General features: G+C 35.5%; 1 protein-coding gene across 1 annotated transcript; it reads left to right on the top strand.

The window, feature by feature from the left end:
* Nucleotides 1-533: 533 nt before the first annotated feature.
* On the top strand, nt 534-3623 carry LOC111913287 (heat shock 70 kDa protein, mitochondrial). The gene is made up of 6 exons (XM_023909011.3): nt 534-724; nt 1138-1211; nt 1280-1358; nt 1450-2016; nt 2099-2719; nt 2792-3623. The coding sequence occupies exons 1-6, from the start codon at nt 650-652 to the stop codon at nt 3416-3418; spliced, it is 2043 nt and encodes a 680-aa protein (XP_023764779.1). The 5' UTR covers nt 534-649; the 3' UTR covers nt 3419-3623.
* The last annotated feature ends 7463 nt before the right edge of the window (nt 3624-11086 follow it).

Below are 11086 nucleotides of genomic sequence, written 5' to 3'. Positions count from 1 at the left end.
TGTTAGTTTAATGTCATTTAAATAAATTAATTGAACGTCCTAAAATTGTGTCGAATGATTCTTTAAGACAAAATCAAGTTTCTCTCAAACATATATATTTAAAGAGCTTATTAATGGCTAACTTTTATCCTTTATCATTAAAATGTACAACTATTGTATGCATAACGATATAAATATTTCACTTGAGAAAAAAAAAGTCTCATACTAAAATTTTCATGACAATATCCTTAATATCAAAAACAAAAAATATAAATTGATCACAACTATTGAAATAAAAAAAAAAAGAAAAAATAGTATATAAGAATTTATCGATTGAGTTTTTAACAAATGGTATCATGTTCCTTGATAAAAATAAAAATTAAAAAACTTTTGTTTGTAACTTTGTATCTTTAGTTTATATTTTGTATTTATTTGATTCAATCTTTTGATTATTTGATTCAATTCAATATCTTGGATAGAAAGATAGAAGTCGAGGAGCATCTAGAAGCTTCAACGAAACCTAACACAAAAGAAACATAACTGGTAACCCCACCTCCACGCAGCCCACACACCTTCGGTCGACAATTTATACTCTCTTTCTCTCTTTCTCTCTCTCTCTCTCCAAAAACCCTAAACCCTAACAAGGATCACCCGGAGACTTCATAGATCCATGGCGACCGCCGCGTTGCTCAGATCTCTTCGTCGACGAGACATCGCATCTGCTCCTATCTCCGCCTTCAAATCCGTATGCTTTCTCATGTCTACTTTTATTAATTCATATGTTATTTTTACGTTTGTTTTTCTCAACCTCTGTTTAATCGATCGATTGATCCATGAAGCTAGGAAAGATTCAAATCCATATCATATTTGCTTCTTCAGTCTATACTTTTATTTTCCTTTAAATCCAAACGATATACTTTTTGAGCAACAAATGAATCACCTTTCCGTTCACTAGGAAAATCTTTTATGTTATAATCATAATACTACTTGTTAAATTTAATGTTCAAATAATACCCGATTTGTTGCTATCTATTTAATAGACTCTGATTTGGAATTGAATGGTATTTTTTTATAGAACTTTTGAATTATTTGGGGTATAATTGTGCGAATCATGAGTTGGGGAAAGTAACACATTTTTACTTGCTATTGCCCATTCAGTTAAGTGGAGCTAAAACATCATCCACAGGGTCATACTTGAGTCATAAATTGGGTGTAATTGCCAGACCCTTCAGGTACAATGTTTTGTATTTGTATACATTCTTCTCTTTTCATTCGAAGCTAATCAATACTTGTATTACAGTTCGAGACCTCTTGGAAATGAAGTTATTGGGATTGATTTGGGTACCACAAACTCATGCGTTTCAGTCATGGAGGGCAAGGTAAGATCTATTTATTCAGTTGTTCAAAACACAAATATGTTTGATTTTGAATATTTCTTAAACTAACAATTGTTGTTTCTCTTGTATATAGACTGCTAAAGTTATTGAGAATGCTGAAGGAGCACGAACAACACCTTCAGTTGTAGCTTTCAACCAAAAAGCAGAGTTAATAGTGGGAACTCCAGCTAAAAGACAAGCAGTCACTAACCCAACAAACACTGTATTTGGAACAAAACGTCTTATTGGGAGACGATTTGATGATTCCCAAACACAAAAAGAAATGGCAATGGTTCCATATAAGATTGTAAAAGCTCCAAATGGAGATGCTTGGGTTGAAGCCAATGGACAGAAGTATTCTCCAAGCCAAATTGGTGCATTTGTTCTTACCAAAATGAAGGAAACTGCTGAAGCTTACCTTGGGAAGACAATCAATAAAGCTGTTATCACAGTTCCTGCTTACTTCAATGATGCACAAAGACAAGCAACCAAGGATGCTGGAAGAATTGCTGGTTTAGATGTTCAAAGAATCATCAATGAGCCAACAGCTGCTGCACTTTCTTATGGATTAAACAACAAAGAAGGTCTCATTGCTGTTTTTGATCTTGGTGGTGGAACTTTTGATGTTTCCATTTTAGAGATATCCAATGGTGTTTTTGAGGTATGTTATTATTTCTTTTTCTATTGTGGGTTTAATAAAGTAAAGTGATAAAAGTGATAAAGTGATTGTTTTGTTTATAAAGGTGAAAGCAACAAATGGTGACACGTTTCTTGGAGGAGAAGATTTCGATAATGCAATGTTGGATTTCTTGGTTAGTGAGTTCAAAAGAACAGAAGGAATAGACTTGACAAAAGACAGACTTGCCCTTCAGAGGCTTCGTGAAGCAGCTGAGAAGGCGAAAATCGAGCTTTCATCAACCACCCAAACAGATATCAATCTCCCCTTTATTACAGCCGATGCATCCGGTGCTAAGCATTTGAATATAACCCTAACAAGGTCAAAATTCGAAGCTCTAGTAAACCATTTGATCGAAAGAACAAAGAACCCATGCAAAAACTGTGTCAAGGATGCAGGAATCACAACCAAAGAAATCGATGAAATCCTTCTTGTTGGAGGTATGAGTCGTGTTCCTAAAGTTCAGGAAGTTGTTACAGAAATCTTTGGGAAAACACCAAGCAAAGGTGTGAATCCAGATGAAGCAGTTGCCATGGGAGCTGCTATTCAAGGTGGAATCCTTCGTGGTGATGTGAAAGAGCTTCTTTTACTTGATGTCACTCCTCTTTCCCTTGGTATTGAAACACTCGGTGGAATTTTCACCAAACTCATTGGTAGAAACACCACAATTCCAACCAAGAAAAGCCAGGTAAGCTTTTTTCTTTTCACATATTTGGGAAAAAGAAGTAACCTATTATTAATTAATTTATTATATTTGTAGGTGTTTTCAACAGCAGCTGATAATCAAACACAAGTAGGAATCAAGGTGCTACAAGGTGAACGTGAAATGGCATCAGACAACAAAATGTTAGGAGAATTTGATCTCATGGGTATTCCTCCAGCTCCAAGAGGAATGCCACAAATTGAAGTGACATTTGACATAGATGCAAATGGTATAGTGACAGTTTCAGCTAAAGACAAGGCCACAAACAAAGAACAACAAATTACAATTAGGTCCTCGGGAGGGCTTTCGGATGATGAGATTGACAAAATGGTTAAAGATGCTGAGCTTCATGCGCAAAAGGATGCGGAGAGAAAGGCGTTGATTGATGCTAAGAACACTGCTGACACGACCATTTACAGTGTGGAGAAGAATTTGAATGAGTATAAAGAGAAGCTTCCGAGTGAAGTTGTGGCTGAAATTGAAGGGGCTGTGGCTGAGTTAAGGAAGGCGGCTGGTGGTGAGGATGTGGCGGAGATTCAGGCGAAGATTGATGCTGCGAATAAGGCGCAGTCGAAGATTGGGCAGCACATGCAGGGTGGTGCGGGAGGGTCGGATTCGGGAGCTGGTGGTGCACAGGGTGGTGAACAGGCACCCGAGGCGGAGTATGAGGAGGTAAAGAAGTGAAAATGAGATTTTGGTTTTTGTAATTTTACTAAGACGTGAATTGGAATGGGGATATTTAATATATTATGGGGTTTTTCTAGTTGGGGTAGAAATAATTACCAATTTGTTTTTGTTAACTTATATGGCTGTTATTGCCGATTGGGAACCAGATACATTTTTGGATGAGAATTTTTAATGAGATTTTACTGATTGTTTTGGGAATGAATTATATGATATGATATGTTATCTTTTGGTTGTTTTTTCCCCTTGTAAGTGAAACTAAAAACTGAAATTAAGAGATTTTAACTGTAAACAAATTGTGTTGAAGTTAAGTTTACATTTTAGTTAATTGGCTGGTTTTTCATAACTACTAAGATAAATATTTTGTAAACGCTTATTTGATATGTACACCTAAAATGATTACTTTGAAAGAGACGAGTAAAGTCAAAATCCAACAAACATAACAAGTTTATTTTTCAGACGTCTGTATTTCTATACAGTGATTTTGACGTAAATAAGATATGTCTATTTCATGCTTTTCCAATGAAAACCATGTTAATTCCTACAAGCTTTTATTTGCAAGTTTTTGGTTTACTCTTCTACAAATCAAAGAATCGTCACATCAAATAAATAATGGGAAATTTAGTAATCTAAAAGAAACGTTTAAGGCATTTTGAATAATTTTTTTAAATAGCCACATATTTCTAAATGGGGCATTTAGGAGTGGAGTTATCCCGTCCAACCAATTCCATCCCGGGTTCCAGCCTTAATGATCATCACATAAGGCATTTTAGAAAGTACTCTAGAATGAATTTCCTACTCTGGAACAAAAAAACATATCCGGAATGTAAGAACAATTTGAAATTATATTAGGAGTGAAACCATTTTTTTTTTTGTGTGTGCTTTTCAGCACGACCATATTTTTGATGCTTCTCTTACAATTTCTTGCAAACATGTCAGTGGAGTACATATTATTGCTAAAATCAAGAGCCGATCAATATATGAGGCTATCTTCTGACATGCATGTTTTGGTATGCGGTTATATATTCCTGCTTTTACATTACATGTTTTGTGGTAGTAGAAGAGATCCTTTGCTTTTACATTACATATTCTGCAAAGTAGTTGTCACAAAACCTCAAAACGATGTAGAGAAATGGTTTTTGAGATCGGGGAGTACAAGCTGACATTTGGGAAGAGGGAATTCTACATTGTCATCGACTTCTAATTTGGTGATTCTTTTGCAACTTGTAACATACACATCCAGTTATCGTGTTTTGTTAATTTTTAAAATGAATATTATTAAATAATATATGGTTTTGAGCAATGAGTTATAACAAGATAATTTTATGAGAATTGAAGTAAAACTATGTTTAGAATCATTCAGAAAAGTATTGAAAGTCTTATGAGATTCTAATCAAAAGTCAACTACTAAAATTAACGAAAATGTTGAATTTAAGTTGAAAATAAGTAGAAATAATGTTATTGAAAGTGGTAAATTATCTCGTTAGAAACATTTAGGCGAAAACCTCATCGAAATCCGAGTTATAACGAAGAAGTTATGATTTGTTAAAGTTTCGCGACAAAACCGGCACAACGCCATAAGACGTAAAAAGTGAGTTTTCGATACACTAATTTTTTAGTTTTAGTGATCTAAATGAAAGTCGTAGTATTCGTTAAACCGAGAACTTTCATAAAAAGAACGTTAAAATTTGACTTCATATAAGGAAGTTATGATTTTTTTAAGATTCAGTATGGCAGTAGAGAGCTAAAAACTCAAAATAAAGATCGAGTGATTTTTAGCCGAAACAACCTAAATGAGAATTGAAGGTCTCGTTAATAGTATTATAACGGTAAAAATACAGACTAAAACGGACGGCAGATGAAGAAGTTATGAAATTTTAACGGACTTATCTTGTCCCGGCCTGTTAAAAATATAACTTTAAAAATAAAGTCAAAATTAGCCAATGAAGTCTAAACAAAAGTTGTAGAGTATAATCTCACCTACGCGTGGATATAAAGAACGTCAAAAACGGAACTCGTATGCGAAAGAGACAAATTTTTGAAGTTTATGGCCCCAATATCGAGACTAGTCCAAGGAGGTACGCCCCGCGTAGAGGCTTACGCCCAACGTTTGCATGGCAGGGCCTCAGATTGACCACGTCTCCTGTCTTCGCATGATAGCCATGTAACAGACACGTCCGGGCCACGTGCCCTTTCTTCGGAGAACCAGATGCGTGTCTTGTACACCCTACGTACTGCGAGACTACGCCCCACGTAGTAAGGTGCTTCGGACCCTATATAAGGGATGCAAGGTTACCCGTATTTTGGTTGCCATTTTTCAATCTCTTTTACTCTAAAACCCCTCTCTAGCCTACTTTTAATCCCTGAAGTCCTAGTATCATCTCCGACACTCGAAGCAAGTCCCAACGCACCAAAGACCCGAGAAAATGATATTTTCAAGTTGAAACTCTGCCCACGTAAAGCTTGGTTTTCAACTAAAATCCCCGGTTTCATCATAGAAATTCATTTTTAGAGTCGAAGTGCTGCCCAAATTATCATTTATTCATTTGGTTAATTCACGGTGAGTTCAATATATAAGAGCAATTGTATGTTATGTGTTATATATGCTATGTGCTTTTCCATGTTATTTTCCCATGATATTATTTCGTGTTATTTTGATAGCAAAGTTGTACCTTTAACCATGTGATCAGTGAAAGGACTTAGATTCACTGTGGTATTGGTATGTAGCATCTGGTTGTGTAGAGCATGTCTTGTAAGAGAATGACTTCTACCCCTATGACATTGGCAGAAGGTTAGATAGGGATGAAAGTCTGAAATCTACCAAAATATTTAATCAGAAATTGTATGTCTTCTGTGCCATTTGGGTCGAAGCTTTATTGATGTATATCAAGTATTGAAATTGTTATGTCTCATTGATTGTATATCTTTGAATCAAATCATCGATTGATATGGAAAGCTTGTCACATGATTCACATATGCCTTTGTTGTTCCTTGTTCCTATTCTTGTGCCATATTGATGTATATATATGGCATAACGTTATATTGTATCTATTATTGAACTCACTAAACGTCACCGCTTACCACTTTCAGTGTTTAATTATTGCAGGTGATAAGCATCCAATATAGTTAAATACTGTTAGAAGATGTTGAATAGATAATATTATAGCTTTTGTATTTTGTGTATAAATTCCCGAGAAATTATGTAATGTATAAACCTTTGTAAGAACCTAGTTAGTCGGTTTGTATCCAGTCTTTTGTAATTAAACTATCAATGTAAAATATTGTTTATGAATATGCATGTAGCATGTTTTGGAGTAATATGATGTTAATTATGAAAAGGGGTCTTTCACAACCTCAAATTATGATCATGCTTTCTGATTACGTTTGTTTCCTACGATCAAGATGAATGAGCCTTAAAATTGGAACATGTTAAAATATATTTGAAACGTCTCTTGATGACTTATCAGACGGGGATTGCGATCCATATGTCTCTATTTTATCTGTTGGAGAAGGGTTCATTGGATGGTTGCCTCGCCATCCCGTGAAAGAGGAGTATATTGGTTTGATATCAACCTTTGATGAATTCAACAAGTATCAGGTCGTTAATATACAACTATCATTAGTAATTTATTTTTACGTAAGTAATTGTGTATTTTTTTTTGTGTCGCAGATGTCGTTGGGGAGATAATTTGGGAACAAATGAATAGTTAGCTAGAAAGGTATTTTGGAAACTTCATGAACTTCTTTATCCTATCAAAGTTAACAAACCACAACCTCAAAAATTAACGTACACCTTAGGCAGTTTTTTATTCACTTTTTAATGTAAAATGCATTATATCAATATGATTTTGTTAGATATGGATTCTAGAGACTTTTCCGGTAAGCAATTTGTTTGCTACCCGAAAACTGGATGTGATCCCTCCGGCCATTAGATGGTCCAGGCATACTAGATTACAGATGATGTATTGCGCTAATTTTGTTGATGTTGATCTGGTATGTGATTATTTATATAAACTTGCCATTATCATCCTTATGTATAATGTTGTTAACAATTTATGTAAAATTATATTAGGAGAATAATAAGCTTATAGAGAAGTTAGAGTTGACAATGGAAGAGGGTTGTGTTTCTTGGTAGTCTTAAAGCTTCCAATGGATTGAACGTGATGCTTTACTTTAGGCATAAGATCCCAGAGCACTGTTTCCAACACCATCACTTGGTAGGTCACCTAATTATGAGTCTTCACAAAAAGAGACATAGTGAGATGCTGGAAAAGGTTCATATACATCAGACCCATAACCACCATCAGAAACTTGATCAATAATAAATAAGGGCAAAATCATAATGGAATTGCAAAAGCAACTTCAGTAATGTCAGAGGCAGTTGTTGGCATATGATATACATATGTGTTGTGTTGAGACTACGTTAGGTCTACATATAGATTATATTGTAGAGGAGCATGATACATCAAACAATAATGGTACCATATATACGACGACACGTCACTTGGGTTGAAGGTACATTTTTATTTTACTTTATGGTACACCTATTATTGCATCATTGATTTAATAGTATGGAACCATAGCATCATTGTAGGGTGACAAGGTTATCCCCATAGTCCAGATTATCATAGAGGACTATGGTACGTCAAATGATGACATTTTGACAAATAGGTTTGAGGTACATAATTAATTACATATGTGTTATTACCTGTTGTTGTATTGTTGAATACTTAATTATATTTAATCTTATCTATATGTAGGGTGTAACTAATAATGTTGTAAAGTAGCCAACAACATATGATGAGAGATTGAGAGCCCATTACAAGATGATGGACCTGATCGGATGTCTGCCATATACATAAACAATGTATGTACACATGTTGTAACGTCCCAAAATGGCCAATAAAAAATTCATTTTAAAACATCGAGTTATACAACCAATTGATCCAAAACAAAACAAAGTAAAATGTATTTTCAAACATCAGAGTATATCAAGAGTAATCAATGTGGAAAAAGCCATTAGAGGAAGCAGTGTAGTCAAGTTGGGACCTTCCCTTTGGAACTGGAAGTACCTGAGAATGTTTAAACCACATACCGTAAGTACAAAGCTTAGTGATTTTCCCAAAATACAACATGATACCATACATATCAATGGACCTAACCCGCACATTGGGCTCAACCCATCATAGTATTAAGTCCATCCCATCATACCAATGGGCCCAACCCCACATATCCATGGGCATCGCCAACATACAAATGTTCCCAACCCAACATAACAATATGCTTAGCCCACCATGTAAATAGGCCCGAACCACATGCATATCAACGGGCTCAGCCCAACACACAATGTAAGAGTTACAAAGACAACTAACATCCTACACAGTACAGTGAGAGACTCATCTGACTCACGAAATCCACTAAACCGTAGCTCAATGCTACACAGCCCGTGCTACAACACACCTATAAAAACATATAAGGTCCAACCTTAGCCTATACCCTGAGTCCAACAATTTGACCAAAAGTTAACGGTCAAAGTCAAAGTCAACATTACTAACAGTTGACCCTCATGTTGTCTCCAACCCTTGGTCACGTTGTGAGAACGTATTGAGCCTGATTCCAACTCCTATCGCACCAAATCAGCCAACTCGTTCACGGAAAACCCACTCAGTAAGCATCACGACGTGAGCACAACAGGGAAATACAGACGAAGGATCCACCATTGTCACGTCGTGACATACCCTATGCCACGTTGTGATCACCGATTGAGGCAACTTCTTAGAAGATCGAGTCCTTAATCCATTAACACATCAACTCTAACTTTCCAAAAAGCTTTAAGAGATTCGATTGGTTTATAAAAATGACAACTTTAGGCACATGCATGCTCCATGCATGTCCTCTATCCAATCTAGGTCAAAAGGAAAGAAAGTGACCAAAAACTCATGTTAGGTTCACAAACCACATCCAATTATTAGATCCATAAGATATGATGCTCTAAGGACTCAAGAGGACCATAAAGTTGCCAAATTTACTCCATCGATTCACTCTAATAAAAACAATGAATCAAAAAGTATTAGAATAACTTAGATATAAGAGAATAAACGATAAAGGTAGAAGCTTGAATCCTTACAAATGGTCTAGAAGGTGATATCAAAGATGAGAAGATGTTGTTTGCTTGATCCTTGCACCAATTCTCCTTTTACTTCCTTCTAAGAGCACCAAAACCACCAAAATAAGCCAAGAACCACCAAGAGAGGCTAAGGTTAGGGTTTATGGGGTTTGAGGGTGATAGAGGCTGATAATGAACCCAAAATTCGAGATTAGGGTGCTTAAATACGAAGGAAACCCTAAAAGATCATGGGATTAAGATGCAACTTACCTCATGACATGACCACATACATGTCACGTCATGACAACCCTCCAGACACACGATCCTTCATTTGGCTGGTCATGTCATGACACACAATTGTTTCCCAGAAATCAAGCCTTTGATTCCTATATGCCCTACTCTGAACCCATTTGGAAAACAGATGCTACACATGCATCTATAGGGCCACCGTAGATCATTAAGATTGCAGTCTTCGTGGATACAGATGAAAAGGAGAGACATCGTACGTATACACCCACCATAGTTAAACGTATGTATAGATGATAACATTGACTATTTACACCAAAACCAACATGTTTCAATAAATTTTGTTCATCACTTTCTCATTTATAAACCAATAGGAGTTTTGGATATTTACATATGAGGACTTTGACACAGGATGGTTAGAATGTGATGTATGTTTTATATGTATGTTATTATTGTATGCTAAACATTTAGTTAAGTTATTTACTCTATTGTATACATGTGTTGATCAACATCATATCATGCTCTTGCTCTGGATTTACTCGCTTCTAGATCGAAAGTCGGAATGTCTTGATGGACATTTTTATCGATAAATTTCAACACTGATTTACAGGATTGGCATGACATGACTGATGGATCCCTGTACCATATTGGTATAAGTGTGATACATTATAATTGTGTTTCAATTAAATCACCTGAGTAATAGTCACTTGAATGAAAACGTTATTTCATGATTTGTTATTTCCAACCTTTTCAGCAACCATACATCCCCATTAATTATTGAATGCCTAGTGGTTTTTTAGGGGTTTTAGATTTTCATTCATTCACTTTCACTATATACGATAGTTACTAAGTTGATCTATTTTTCAGAATTTGCATCTTGGTTTATAGCTATGCGACCCCGTATCCATAAATTGTTAGTAAATATCTTTTACTGGGGTACCAAACCCAATGATGTAATCTCTCTTGAGAGTTTCACTGTGACATCCCCATTTTCACGACCATAAAAGACCGATTTTATTTATGCTTTATAATAAAATCAGAGTAACTTTTTAAAGAAAAGTGTTGCGGAATTTGTCCCCAGAAAAACATGATAAATATGTAATCAAAGCATTTCCGTGGAAATGTATTTTATTCATTTTAAAACTTTGGGATGTCAACGTCAATAAAGAAACATAAGCATAAACAAAACTTACATTCATTACACTAATGATCTACATCTCTTTAATCTCTCGGTGTAGTGTAGCTTTATATCGACACATGTGATACAAATAAACTGAGTGGGCCAGGTTGGGAAACCTGGTAAGTACATAGAGTTT

Source organism: Lactuca sativa, chromosome 5 (genome assembly GCF_002870075.4).
Source record: "Lactuca sativa cultivar Salinas chromosome 5, Lsat_Salinas_v11, whole genome shotgun sequence".
Classification (NCBI taxonomy): Eukaryota; Viridiplantae; Streptophyta; class Magnoliopsida; order Asterales; family Asteraceae; genus Lactuca; species Lactuca sativa.
Note: the sequence above shows the minus strand (reverse complement) of the source record. Positions and strands in the feature narration are given on the sequence as shown.

What these genes read in the sequence shown, in the direction of transcription:
- LOC111913287 (XM_023909011.3), top strand. Translation starts at nt 650, where the DNA reads ATGGCGACCGCCGCGTTGCTCAGATCTCTTCGTCGACGAGACATCGCA. An exon ending in TTTCAGTCATGGAGGGCAAG is followed by an intron (nt 1,359 to 1,449) that starts GTAAGATCTATT and finishes TCTTGTATATAG; the next exon opens with ACTGCTAAAGTTATTGAGAA. An exon ending in TTCCAACCAAGAAAAGCCAG is followed by an intron (nt 2,720 to 2,791) that starts GTAAGCTTTTTT and finishes TTATATTTGTAG; the next exon opens with GTGTTTTCAACAGCAGCTGA.